This window comes from Monodon monoceros, unplaced genomic scaffold (assembly GCF_005190385.1).
Source record: "Monodon monoceros isolate NGI ecotype Baffin Bay Population unplaced genomic scaffold, NGI_Narwhal_1 Super_Scaffold_12, whole genome shotgun sequence".
Classification (NCBI taxonomy): domain Eukaryota; kingdom Metazoa; phylum Chordata; class Mammalia; order Artiodactyla; family Monodontidae; genus Monodon; species Monodon monoceros.
In genome coordinates this window covers 29,228,136-29,242,846 of record NW_021703768.1, presented here as the reverse complement: position 1 = coordinate 29,242,846, position 14,711 = coordinate 29,228,136, and the positions used below count along the sequence as shown (strand labels likewise).

At 41.5% G+C, this 14,711-nt stretch overlaps 1 protein-coding gene across 1 annotated transcript in view; it reads left to right on the top strand.

Annotated features, from left to right (window-relative positions):
• PRLR (prolactin receptor) overlaps nt 1-8,676 on the top strand; it is a 49,797-nt gene extending 41,121 nt beyond the window's left edge. The window contains exons 5-9 of the mRNA XM_029218675.1: nt 1,422-1,591; nt 3,000-3,141; nt 4,381-4,480; nt 5,178-5,247; nt 7,064-8,676. Coding sequence (XP_029074508.1) covers nt 1,422-1,591; nt 3,000-3,141; nt 4,381-4,480; nt 5,178-5,247; nt 7,064-8,086 — 1,505 coding nt within the window. The 3' untranslated portion in view covers nt 8,087-8,676. The remainder of the gene's footprint in view (nt 1-1,421; nt 1,592-2,999; nt 3,142-4,380; nt 4,481-5,177; nt 5,248-7,063) is intronic.
• The last annotated feature ends 6,035 nt before the right edge of the window (nt 8,677-14,711 follow it).

Here is a 14,711-nt window from a genome sequence, read left to right as displayed (position 1 = left end):
TGTGCGTGTCTCACATCTTCTTTATCCATTCATCTGTTGATGGACACTTAGGTTGTTTCCATGTCTTGGCTATTGTGAATAGTGCTGCTATGAACATAGAGGTGCATGTTTCTTTTTGAATTATAGTTTTGACTGGATATATGCCCAGGAGTGGGATTGCTGGACCATATGGCAACCCTATTTTTAGATTTTTGAGGAACCTCCATTCAGTTTTCCATGGTGGCTGCACCAATTTACATTCCCACCAACTGTGTAGGAGAGTTCCCTTTTCTCCACACCCTCTCCAGCATTTGTTATTTGTAGATTTTTTAATGATGGCCATTCTGACCGGTGTGAGGTGACACCTCATTGTAGTTTTGATTTGCATTTCTCTAATAATTTGCGATGTTGAGCATTTTTTCGTGTGCCTGTTGGCCATCTGTATTTCTTCTTTGGAGAAATGTCTATTTAGGTCTTTTGCCCATTTTTCAATTGCTTTGTGTTATTTGTTTTTTTTTTTTTGATATTGAATTGTATGAGCTGTTTGTATATTTTGGAAATTAAGCCCTTGTTGTTTGCATCATTTGCAAGTATTTTCTCCCATTCTGTACGTTGTCGTTTCATTTTGTATATGGTTTCCTTTGCAGTGCAAAAGCTTGTAAGTTTGATTAGGTCCCATTTGTTTATTTTTGCTTTTATTTCTATTGCCTTGGTAGACCGACCTAAGAAAACATTTGTACGATTTATGTCAGAGAATGTTTTGCCTACTTTCTCTTCTGAAAGTTTTATGGTGTCATGTCTTATATTTGTCTTTAACCCATTTTGAGTTTATTTTTGTGCATGGTATGAGGGAGTGTTCTAACTTCATTGATTTACATGTGGCTGTCCAACTTTCCCAACACCACTTGCTGAAGAGATTGTCTTTTCTCCACTGTATATTCTTGCCTCCCTTGTTGAAGATTAATTGACCATAGGTGTGTGGGTTTATTTCTGGACTCTCTATTCTGTTCCATTGATCCATATGTCCGTTTTTGTGCCAATACCAGACTGTTTTGATTACTGTAGCTTTGTAGTATTGTCTGAAGTCTGGGAGGGTTATGCCTCCTGCTTTGTTATTTTTCCTCAGGATTGCTTTGGCAATTCTGGGTCTTTTATGGTTCCATATAAATTTTAGGATTATTTGTTCTACTTCTGTGAAAAATGTCATGGGTAATTTGATAGGTGTCACACTAAATCTGTAGATTGCTTTGGGGAGTATGGTCTAGGCACCTCACTCTTAAGGAGGCGTTCACAGACCTGTACTTAAAGGAACCTGACATCAAATACCAAGTGTCTCATAACCATGGAGATAAAAAAGGTAGAGAGATCTGCCTCTAAGTCATATAGTTCTGGATTCAAATACCCATATTTGACTAAATATGGAGTTTCTTTCATATCTACAGTTGAACCAGACCCTCCTGTGAACCTGACTTTGGAATTAAAACAGCCAGAAGACAGAAAACCATATCTGTGGATAAAATGGTTTCCACCCACCCTGGTTGATGTAAGATCTGGTTGGCTCACACTCCAGTATGAAATTCGATTAAAACCTGAGAAGGCAGCTGAGTGGGAGGTGAGTCAACCAGAAGCTTTTGGAGGGAACCCTGTCCTTTGGCAAAGATGAAGTACTCCAACTGAGAATAGGTCATGCCCCCTAATTATTGGGCCACCACGTTGCCTTCCTGATGCTGATGTTACCCACCCATGTGTGGAAGGGCCTTCTCCCCTCCACTGGGATGGATGGGGGCTCATCTTTACAGCTCTCCCATGACTAGCTCCTTGCAACTGAACAGCCACTTCTGCCAAGTTTTCGACCCACCTCCCTCAGGATATCTTAGATCTAACATCTGTGAGAGTACTTAAATGGCACTAAGTGGGAGGAAAAAATTTCAGTGTAACCAGTCCATGGCTAATGGCATTTTTATTGACTTTAAAATACTTCATTGTAATCAAATAGTACAATAAATTATAGGCATTATGATAATCTACTCTTAAATAGTTTAGTATATGTCTCTTTTAAAAAGGGAATATTTCCAAATATAGCCTAAATAATAGGATCACACGTAGAAAATTAATTGAAATTCCTTAATATCATCTTTTTGAATCCCTTAATATCATTTAATGGTCAGTCCATGTTTTAATTCCCCCAATTGATTCAAAAATATTTTTAACAGCTGGTTTGTTCAAACCAGAATCCACTTCAGGATCACTCACTGTGGCTGGCTGATATATCCCTTCACTCTCAACGTGCTCAGGAGGCTGGGCCACTTGTCACATAGAATGCCCCACCTTCTGCATTTGTCTGATTAGTTCTTTGTGAGGTCATTTAACCAATTTCTATGCCCCCATATTTCCTGTAACCAGACATTAGATCTAAAGACTTGATCAGATTCCAGGTGAACAATTTTTGGTAAGAAAACTTCAGAGGTGATATATATGCTTCATAGTCCATCATATCAGGAAACAAAGACCATCTGGTCAACCTACCATAAATGATGTTAAAAGTGGCCCCTGGATCGGGGAGATCACATCTTGATCCCTTGATTGTAAAGTCATGTTTAATTTGTGCACAATTTCTTCAGTGTTCATGAATTCCCAGTTCTCTTCCACCTAGTGGCTTTACATCAGTGAATGATCCTTGAATCAATTATTTTATTAGAGTTTAGAAAAGAATAATTTTCCAATTTTATTAACTAGTCACCTTCCATAATGTAGAATTTAGAAAGCAAGGTGTAGGGAGCAGAACATTTGTCTTTCTGAAGTAGAGTTCCCAATGGAGAGATAGAAAGTCTGTTGATTTTTGTGTGAGCAGTATTTAACAGGAGAAAGGGCTGGGCTGAGAGGGTGGAATGGTGTGAACAGGGTATTTACTAAGTGTGATCATTTGGTCTCACTCCTCCAATAGTTTACTGCCTAAAGAAAAAGTCTCTTTCTTCATAACACAAGTCAGAGTGACTTCTGTTTTCCTTGGTCTCCCTTAGACTCATTTCGCTGGGCAGCAGACTCAGTTTAAGATTCTCAGCTTATATCCAGGGCAGAAATACCTTGTTCAGGTTCACTGCAAGCCAGACCATGGATTCTGGAGTGAGTGGAGCCCAGAGAGCTCCATCCCGATACCTAATGGTGAGTGTCTTGGCTCCCTTTTGCTTATACTCCTAAATATTTTTTAAATAGAATGAGTTTGGTAAATTTGTATGTAGTAACTACTAACAGAGAAACTATTTTGAGTCTTAGCCAGAAGAATGAGTAGAGGTGAGTTTATCATCTCTCCACTCAACACAAAGACATTTGTAAGTACAGCATTGCTCCCTGGGTCACTGTCAGTGAGGACCAGTTTCTAGGATAAGTCTGCAGTCATGGGCTTGAAATGTCTCAGAGGGCTTGATGGTCAGTCATTCTGCCCTCCCCATCTGCCCCATTCCTATCATTCAAGGTCATCATCTAGTTCTCCCAAAATTTGTAAGGCACTAGCCCATCTGAAAAGCATGAATTGATTTTCAGTCCTTGAAGACAATTACATGTTGGTCTCTTAGTCAAGGAACAGTGTATAAAAGGCACCCAATTCTTTAAGTGCCATTAAACATGGTGGCTGGCATTCTACAGGGAATGAATCATTTGCATTTCCAAGTACTTTACAGTTTACAAAGTCTTTACCTTGTTTGTTCCTCCCAACCATCTCAAGTATTCAGAGAGAACAAAATTGCCATTAGGAACTGAAAGGGAGGAAACTAAAGGTCAGTGGAGTTAGAAGTCTTGCCCAGAACTGCATGGCGAAACCTAGCTCTTGTGACAACTTGCCTGGCCAAAGTATCAGGGCTTGCATTGACATACTGGAAAGAGCACCGCATTACAGGCCATAAGAGTGTGCATCCAGTCCATCCCTGGCTCTTACTAAATAAAAGCAGAAGCCCTGGGTTCAAATCCCAGACTACAACTTTATAGCTACATGCCTCTGGGTAAACCACTCTTACAGTCTCAGTTCCTCATCTTTACATACAGGCAATGTATGTAAAGAGCTTAACATCATATGGCTTTTACTGAGAACTTAATAAATGTTAGCTTTTTAAATTATTATTACTGCAACTGACCATGTACCCTTGGACTTCCTATATAAGTATCAAATCAAATAATATTTTTAAGGATCTTGAAAATTTTAGAGAACTATAAAATACAGGCCACTTTAAAATTTAATGATATTGGAAAAAATTAAATCCGTCATTAATGTTACTCTGGATTGATGTTCAAATCAGAAAAGGTGTGGAGGGGCGGAACTTATGTTCAAAAGTTTCATTGATTTGTTTTGTTTGTTTGTTTTTAATGATGCTGTATGTGAGCAAAACTTTCTGGCTGTTTGCTTTTTAGACTTCTCAATGACAGATGCAACCGTGTGGATCTTTGTGGCCGTTCTTTCTGCTGTCATCTGTTTGATTACGGTCTGGGCAGTGGCTTTGAAGGGCTACAGGTACTTCACTGTCTACCAACCCTCCTCCCAGTCATGGTTGTCAGGGATAATGGCCAAGAAAGACAATACAAAAATGATGGAAACCTACAGATAATTCAAGCACCTCATTTTAGCCATTAGTTGCAGTGTGTTCACCATTAAAAACTTTTATCAGTGCTAGCAAAAGTAGAATAGACACATTTGAAGTTGATGCTCTTTCCATCAAATGGAGGCTCACAGTTGTGAAATAGTAAAAATCTGGCAAGAACAGCAAATAATCCCCTAGTCCCTTCAGAATCAGCCAGAGTTAATTAGCGAGAATTCATTTTTTTTTTTTTTTTTACGGTACGCGGGCCTCTCACTGCTGCGGCCCCTCCCCTTGTGGACACGCAGGCTCAGCGGCCATGGCCCACGGGCCCAACCGCTCCGCGGCATGTGGGATCCTCCCGGACCGGGGCACGAACCCGTGTTCCCCTGCATGGGCAGGCAGATTCTCAACCACTGCGCCACCAGGGAAGCCCGCAAGAATTCATTTTGATGTTGACCCCTAGAAGTATTCATTGTCCTCACCACTGATTGTTAGTTTCACGTAGCCTCGGAACTCTAACTTCTATCTACCATAGTCCAGGTAGCAGCTATTTGGAGATAACGCTAATCTTTCAAAAATTACAAAGTGAAAACACGTGTCATTTATCTTATCTCACAAATCTTTTTATAGCATGGTGACCTGCATCCTCCCTCCGGTTCCTGGGCCAAAAATAAAAGGATTTGATACTCACCTGCTGGAGGTAAGTACCAGCGGTAAGAATGTATTGTGACCAGCTTCTCTATACTCGTTATCTTTACACATGAGCACACAGTTCCCGTCAGTGCGGCCTGGTCAGCTCGGCCATCCTTGACCAGCTGTCCCTCCTCTTCAGCAGGTGTGTTTACAGAAAGATGTGGGAAGCATGAGGGTACTTACCATCAGATACTGAGTGCCAGAGGACAATGAAAGAAAGCCAAGAAAACCTCAGAACACATAGGAATGCTTGCTAGGTTTATCAGCTCTTTTCATAAGCCCCATCTAAAACATTTTGTACAAATAATCGATTGAGAAAGAGGGTGAATATTTGATGAATACCAAAGAGGAACCTACCACCAGCCCCTCCGTCATACTTTGGTGTAAGCTCTCACTCGAATGTTCCTTACAGAAGGCCATAGTAACAGAATATCCTATTGCAGTTTTTGCTCAGTTTGAGAGCTCAGTTAAGACTGGTTCAGTACAGTGGAACTGGTGTTTGCCAGGGCCCATTTAGACCGATTCAAGTGGGAATGAAATTTAAGTGTTTCCAATGAAAAGAGGTGTTAGAACATTTTTAATTTCTCTGCAGGTTGAAATCTATAGTTTCAATTTGACCTTCTGCTTAACACTGATGTATATAAAAGCAGTCCCCTACACATTGTCGCTTGACCCCAGCCGCTGTGAGGCCAAAAGCACAAGAAGGTGAAGAGTGAGTCCTGGGGAATTTGGCTCGACGGCATTCTGATTGCAGATATCAGAGCAGGAACTAGAGCCGCAGAATTTGGGCTCGTATTCTGCTATCCAGTCTCTAGCACTGACCTTTATAGACCCAGCATGAACATCTCAGCTAACTAAATGAATTATTGTTTAGCTCGCAATTTGACCTCGTAGCCACAGGGACTTAATGACTTTTAAAAACTGCTTTTCGTGTCAGAAGAAAACGTTCTTGGATTTTTAATGCCATTACCCCTAATTCTCAAAAGAACTTTCCCAGATGGGTGCTATTATTCTCATTTTACAAATGGAGAAACTGAGGATCACAGAACAGCTTATCCAAAGGCATAGAGCCTTTAATAAGTAATAGAGCCAAGATTTAGGCACCAGTCTCTGACCTAAGTCAGAGCATCTGGAGAAGCGTGGAAAATAAGAAGAGGAGGCCGGAGGAGAAGTGGGGGGAGAGGAGGATAGAGAGAAGGAGGAGGGAGAGGAACCCAAGGAGATGGAGGGAATATGGGCTGGCAGGAAGCGGGGAAGGGAGGGGAGGGAGGGGAAATGGAGAAGAAGGAAAGGAAGGAGTGGGATGGGAGGCGAAGGGAGGGACAGGGAGGGAGAAGCAAGGAAGAGGAGAAGGGAGAGAAGAAGGAAAAGATGAGAATCAGCTTCCCACTACCAGACTCCAGAACGTGGGGTGAGGGAGCCAGTTAGGAGGCCAGCAACCCGATTTCAGAACTAGTGAGTCCCAGTACCAAGTGCACGCATGAGCACTATGGGTTTAGATGTTTCCCAAGCTTTTCTTATTTAATAGTTATATTTTTATTATATGCACATATACTACTTGCCCATTCAACTCGTGATCATTATTGCTTAGAGAAAGACTAAGTTAAAATCGTGAATTGACTTAAAGAAAAATATTAGGTGAGTAATAGTCCAGGAGGAGATTCTAGATGGCCTGGGACACAGATGTCTGACGTTTGGGAAATTCTGCGAGGCCGTGGCCACATCCTACCTGCCCGTAGTCAGGAACACAGACTTGGCTACGATGTCCATTTGGAATGTTATGAACCTGACGGCCTTCTTGCCTTGTGTCTGTGTTTTAATAGAAGGGCAAGTCCGAGGAACTTCTGAGCGCCCTGGGATGCCAAGACTTCCCTCCCACTTCCGACTGCGAGGACTTACTGGTGGAGTTCTTAGAGGTGGATGACAGTGGGGACCAGCCGCTGATGCCAGCTCACTCCAAAGAACACCCGGGGCAAGACGTGAAGCCCACGCACTCGGATCCCGACAGTGACTCTGGCCGGGGCAGCTGCGACAGCCCTTCCCTTTTGTCTGAAAAGTGTGATGAACCTCGGGCCAATCCCTCCAAGTTCCACACTCCTGAGGGCCTTGAGAAGGCAGAGAAACCTGAAACAAACGTTACCCAGCCCCAAGGCCCTCAGAGCACAAGCGTGGAAGGCAAAATCCCCTCTTTTCATGTCAGCGGATCCCAATCTTCAACGTGGCCTTTGCTGCAGCCCCCCGGCCTGCACTACTCCAGGTCATCTTACCACAGCGTTGCTGTTGTGTGTAAGCTGGGCCTGGGCACGGCAGGTGCTGCACCCACTTTGTTGGACAAAACAGACACACGTGCTTTAAAACCCTCGCAAACCATTGAGACTGGCGGGGAAGGAAAGGCAGCTGAGCACGGGGAGTCAGAAAGCTTCCGTTCCAAGACTGACCAAGATGCGGCAAGGCTGCTGCCCCAGGACAAGACCCCCTTGACCTCTGCTAAACCCTTGGAGTACGTGGAGATCCACAAAGTCAGCAAAGATGGAGCGCTGGCGCTGCTCCCGAAACAAAACGAGAACAGCGGCCGGGCGGAGAAGACCAGCACCCCTGAAACCAGCAAGGAGTACTCGAAGGTGTCCCGGGTGATGGATGGCAACATCCTGGTGTTGGTGCAGGATCGGCGAGCGCAAAACCTGGCTCCGTTTGAAGAACCAGCCAAGGAGGCCCCGCCATCCCTGCCACAGAATCCAGCCGCGGTAGACCTGGCCTCCTTCCCCGCGGCCCCGAGCAACTGCAGACTCCAGCTCGGTGCGCTGGATTACCTGCATCCCACAGGTTTTATGCACCCCTTTCAGTGAGAGCTTGATTCATGGAAGGATGGGTTAAAATGTGATTTTCCTTCAGGTAACACTACAGAGTACATGAAATGCACTCTACCAGAGAAGGCTTGAGAACAGGGTTAGAATGACACTACCAAACTCCCAGGTCACTCGTCTTCATGATCCATTTTCAACCAGTTGCCTCTTTGTCCAACAGTTGATTCCAGAACAAATCGTTTAGTTTTGTGTGATTTGTAGAGTTACGTTTTGCTATCAGTTATAAAATTATGTGTTCAGTGAAATAAAAGCACATTGCTTAGTGTTCTTGAGGGACAGTGCCAATAGGTATATCCCCTGGAACAGGCTTTCATGGTCTGGTATATGACAGAAGGATATCAACTAGTCAAAACTGTTTACCACAGGAAGATGGTAGATATGAGAAAAATGCCATGAAAACCACTTTTGAGGACCAACTGCTTAACCTTTAGCACTCCTCTTTCATTTTATTAGGATTAACCAAATTAACACATTTTAAAAAAAGAGTGCATTCTAGAACACCTGACAAATTGTTTACATCCGTTCCTATTACCTTAATGACGCATTGCCAATATGCCAATAAAAAGGATGCCTCCGATTTTTTCTTAAAATAGTTTGAATTTATTAAGCATGGATTCCCCCCCACCCCCACTAAATTGTATTTCATTCTGAAGTTTCTGGAGATTAGAGTTTTAGAAAGTGAAATTTTCTTACATAAGAGGCAAATGAGTTTCATGTGGTGAATCCTTCTAAAATGTTTTCCTCCTTCATTTCAGCATGATAATTTATTACACACCCTAGTCTTCTGTTAGTGAAAAAAAATCCCCAAAGACTAACTTTAATTTAAAAGATCATCGCTAACGGAAGTACTGCCTTACTGTACATACAAATTCTACTTTAATATAAACCCGTAAGTCGAGCAATGTATTTTTGAAGACTATTTTTCTATCACTTAGGTAAGTAAAACACTGTTTTCTACCTTCCCAGTACAGCTGTTTACCTATTCAGTGGGTACAGTATTTTCCGTTATGTGATTATAAGGAGTATTTACAGTACAGAGTGATATATGCAGTCCCTGTTTGTGGAATAAAATGCCACACCAAACCAAAGCCCACTGAGGAATATGAAGCGGATGACAATATTCAGTTTCCAGTACAGTTTAGCTGATTCTTTTTATCTCCAGGATACTTTAAACAACAATCATAGAGCTAGAGTTTTTAGGGCTCTCCACAGACCAGAAATTACTTCTCTTGTAATTTAGGGCTACTCCGGGGCTTCTGCTCCTCTCTGGATGAATATTCATAAAGCTAAAATGAAAAAGGAGAGTGGTAACATCTAACGCACTGTCCAAGAGAGAGGGTTCTTGTTCTGCTTTTCTGAACAATCTTGGACAGCAAGGACATTTTAAGTAAAGCCAGGAGTTCGTGTCTCTCTGGAGTAGATCCAGTAGATCCACTTGCAAAATTTTGGCAGGGGCAGGGAAAGCACTCACGTCAGAAGTATCCAAAGAAAAGTTCCAAGAAACCAGGCATCTGTGGATTAGTGGGAACCACTACAAAGGCCAGGGTATGGTAGTTGGAAGCCCCAAGTCAGTTCCAAGGGCAGGCTCTCCAAGAGCGGTCAAAAGCCTGGATCTCCATTTTAAAGAGAACATCCATGACTCATCGAACTGCCTGCCTCTATTTCCATTTCACCTGACAGCAAATCCATTTCTGTATCTGCTCACTAGCTGGAACATAGAGAATTTGAGCTCCCTCTGTGAGTTAAATATTCCAGCCCAATAAGTCCATGCGGATAGGAGCTGGACTCAGAAGTGGCCTGATGTGTGAAAGTGAACACATTGCCAGAGCTTCCAGAAATGCAAAAGTAATAAATCTGAGGCTCTATATTCTCCCAATATGCAAACAACATGTTAAGAGTGAGGGGCTATTTGGGAAAGTGGTCCAAGTTTATTCAATCCCCTAGATCCTTGCTACTCAAAATATGGTCTGACCAGCTGCATCAGCGTCACCTGGGCGCTGCTTGGAAATGCAGAATCTCCACCCCACCCCCGCCTCAGAATCTGCATTTTGCTAGGATCCCCAGATGATTCATGTGCGCAGTGAAGTTTGAGGAGCATTGCCCTAGACGATCATTTCCACTAAAGCTTATTTTAGTGCATGAAGCGATCCTCTCCTGGAAAGTACAGGTTGAGTCTATTTGACTTGCACTGAACGGTACTGTAAGAAAAAGGCATCATTTTTTAAAACATATTAGTGGTTTAGGATTCCCATAATGGTAGAGAATGACCTGAAAAAGTACACACAACTTCTAAGAGGTCCAGGGAATATATTCCACCTTGAGAGGCATTGACAAAAGACTCTGCTCTTCACAGCCGGTACAGACTAAACCTTTCCCAAAAATAGTCCAATCTCCTCCAAGATGTATATCAATCAGTCTGATAGTATGAAAATTCAAAACTAGTCTGCTTTTGATATATAATTTGGCATATATGGAAAAAAATGTCATGGCTGAAGACTCAAACTAAATCCTTAAAAAAAACACCAGTTAGCAAGTAAATTACTACCACTTGTTAACTAAAGCCAAGGCTATAAGTCTATGGTCAGTTAGCACTCTTTAATAAACTATGTATTTTTCATGGTCTAGCCTATTTTCTGTTAAGGAATCCCCTAGTCGAATGAAAGTATGCAGATTGGGGGTCAAGAGACCCAGCTTCTAATGCTAATTATGTTACCTTAGACAGATCAACTCCCTTCTCTGGACCTCAGTTTCCTCTGAAGGAAATGTTAGGCCGGAAAATCTCTAATGTCCTTTTAAACTCCGACTCCTTGATTCCATGATTCACTGAATAGTGTCCTGCAAAGATAATTAACCAATGCCTTGTATCATAATTAAGCTAATAAATAGTTACCCTTTATCATAGAAATACAAGTCCTCTTCAGGGATGTGCTCATTTTATTTCACTTGCAAATCATCAAGTCCAACTGATCTTAACATATCACACATGCATTTTATACATCATGTAGGTATAGAATCATAGTCTAAGATTATGTGCAAATACGCGTGTAGAGAGAAGAGGCATGAGATTTTTTTTTTTCATGAGATATTTTTTAAAAGACGTTGAAAGAGGCTTTGATTTTTAGAAAGAAAAACACTTTTCTTATATCAGGCGGCTGATTCTGGTTTGTTTTCTTTTCTCCCATGGATTATGTACCACCATTGCACATTTGGCTTTAAAAGCCTTAAGTTCTTAATTATAAAGGTCATATTTTTATAAACAAACACCTAAATATTCACGTTACATAGCACACGGAAAAGGGATAGCCAATGGATGATTTATGGAAGCTTATGACTCAAACTGCAAAATCTCCTCTGGTCAGTTTTAGCAAATGGGTACAAGGCACCTCAAATGAGCACAAGTTATAATCAGCCATGTCACTGACATTTAACAGACTCTCCATCTCCTAAGTGCCTAAGGCCAATCCTGGTAGGCAGTTATGTACTAAATACTTGCTTTCACTGGTTTGGTCCAAAGCTGGTCAATCCCTTACCATCTGTACGAGTTGAAGGAGTTTGACTGTCCTGTAGTGACCCAACTGAACGGGAGAATCCGATGAACAACCAGAGGCACCTGAGCCCCAGGGTGCAGCTTGGCTAAGGAGGGTCCGTCCCCAAATCTGCCTCTTTCTCCAGGCTGCCCGCCACTGCCCATCACTGGCAGAAAGACTTGCCGCTGCCTGTAGTAATTTTACTATCTCCTTAGAGTAGACATGAAAGAAACAGATTTGTACACATCTTACAAAGTGCCTTTCTTTACTTTTTGTTTTTTTGAAGTTTCATTTTCACAAGAAAAGTGTATCGATTAGAAAGTGAATCTTACATTTTAGATAAACGAATGAAAAAGCCAGAAACAGAATGACTAAACGGTCTAAGGTCCAATCAGCAACTATCGAGTGGATTTTAATTTATTGTTTAATTGAATTGCCACAGAGCTGATGTGAATAGTGTAACTTACTTTGACAAGAAATTGACTCTGGCTAGGATTTTGGAATAAGCCTGCCACCCTGTTACTTGAGACCCTCAATTTGAAAACATATTAATGTACTTCTGAATAGCTTGGACTTGCATGCCAGGGCCTGAGAAGGGCAATGCATGCACCGTGGAAACTTGCACACATGCAGAAAGATGTAAAGGCCTCTGGGTTACCATCCGCAGGGTTGCTAACGTAGATTTGTCATTGATGAATGCCTCGCGTGTACTTCAGTGAACCAATTTCTTTTTCTCCTTTTTCAGCCCAAGCATCATTGTGTTGTTGCTAGGGTAGTGGGCTGAGCACTCAATTTCTAGGTCGAGGTCATCCTGCTGCCACTAAACAGGCTGTGTGATCTTAGGCAAGTCCTTTAAACTCTAGCCACTAGTTCCCTCACCTGTTAAACGAGTGCATTGGCCTAAAATATTTCTAAGACCCCTTCCGGCTCTAACTGTCTTTGATGCTCATGATCTAAGTAAAGTCCAGGGTTTCCGTAGAAGGCCCAGGGACAGTGCAGGGAAATGTTGCTGGTGTGGCCTTAACCTGAAGCAGTGGACAATGTGGCTGTGACACCGCTGAAGAGAAAAACAGATCCATTCCTCCAAGTCAGATCGATTTCAGTTAGCATCCTTGCTTCTTCTCTTCTGCTTAGCTGTCCATCTTGTAGGCTTCTTATGCTCTCACTCCAGGGCCTTTATTTTTCCTGAGAGTTCATTATGTGCAGTAGCAACCATAGGATTTTCAAGAAACTAAATTACACATAAACGATGACTTTGGCCTGAGTCAAAGGACTGAGTCAGATGTTAAGTCGGCCACACAGATATCAAGGCCCAGATTGAGGGTCACAAGTTATCCCATTTAAAGGTCCTCAGGCTTAGATATTCTAGCCCAATTCATTCATTCAAGGGCCATTAATAAATCCAGCTACATTGACGACTCGGCCGTGGAGGTCTTAAGCAGAAACTTAAAAATACAAAATGATTGCTTGAGAGCTTATGACCTAACCAGAAGTTCTACTTATAGTTATGGCCTGGACTTATTTCATGATCAGTATACATGCCCTCTGCAAATCAAACAGGAGTTCTCTCGCTAGATTTGTGTCTCTCAAGAAAGCGATTTTTGGTCTGAGACCATTACATGGTATCTATTTCAATAAAAGGAAAGCGATAGAAAGGGTGTTTCCAAATGTTTGGGCAGTTTAGGATTCCACAAAATGCCGAGAGTAGCCTGCTGAACCCAGATTTTATTGGACATAGTCACTCTATAATCTATTCAGTGTTCTGAGTTTATGGCTAAGAGATTGCACGTAACTCACAATACCATATGCCCATGACTGTTTTGTCCACATTGATTCCTTTGAGTTATGCTCTGATTTCATGTCAGGAAGCACTGAGATGTGTAAAGGGGAAAAACATGTACTGTTCACATGGTTGTTGTCAGTGAAGAGAGAGACCCTTAGATAATCACAGTCTATTAGTTAACTTTTTACCTGCTGCTGATTAAAAAGAAAAAACACTTAACTCTAAAAACTTTAGCTACTTAAGTAGTAATATCAAAAATGATAGTTTAATAGTTATGGTCAAATTATGTTTCACCTGGATACACTTCAAAGTCCAGTCTGAGTTTTTTCCATGCAAATTTCACAGATCCTGAGGGGGGGAAATATCTTGTTGTTGTGTTATCTGAAATTGAAAAACTATATGGCAAAGATTCTCCTGAACAGCAATTTGTTTTATAAAATTCCTGATAAAATGATTTTGAAGCTTTAAAAGTAACTACCTCCCTTCTTGTTCTAATATCCTTCCTTCAAACTGCTTATCATTTAGAAATGAAAGATGTCACATCTCCCACTTCGACTATTTTCAGTGCCATAGTTGTGTATTTGCCATGTGATATTCCTGACTTTAAAGTAACTGTTATATGATTTTATATTATATTGCTTTATGTGGTTCAAAAACTGTATGACACATTGAAATATATAATCCTCCGGTTGTGAAACTCACCATGTAATACAAAAGAAAATAATTATTTAATGACTTAGAATCTATGTATATGTATTTCAGTATGATTGTTTCTACGTCTGGAAAACAAAACTGAAAAAAATATGTAATCATATCTTTCTGATGAAACCATGAATGTACTCATTCTTTTCTTAATCTTTGTCTAGAAGTAGTGTAAGTTGCCCTCATACAGCTGCTCTGGGGTAAGTGTTTAACGTACAATCCAACAACTGTTTAACAGTCAGCCCCCCCAGCTTTGCTTCACGTGACCTCTTATACTTCTTGAATGTCATTTGCATCATGAGGCTTGCTCTTCTGCTTGATCAGTCATTTCAGACAATTTCTGTGTCTCACACGGAAACCGAAGCAACCTATAGAACCGGACTGTTAGGTGATCTGTGTCTCCTGTAAAGCCATATTGAAGTGAAGGCTATGGAATAGCAAAAGGTTCCATATTTTCAAAGCTACCACTACCTCTGCTTTTTCTCTCTTCCTAGAAAATGCCAAGCAAAATTCTTAAACATTACATAGGAAATTAGAAGTGATTGTTATAATATGTTACTGGGGTTTGGTTTTGTTTTTACATGAGAATACACCT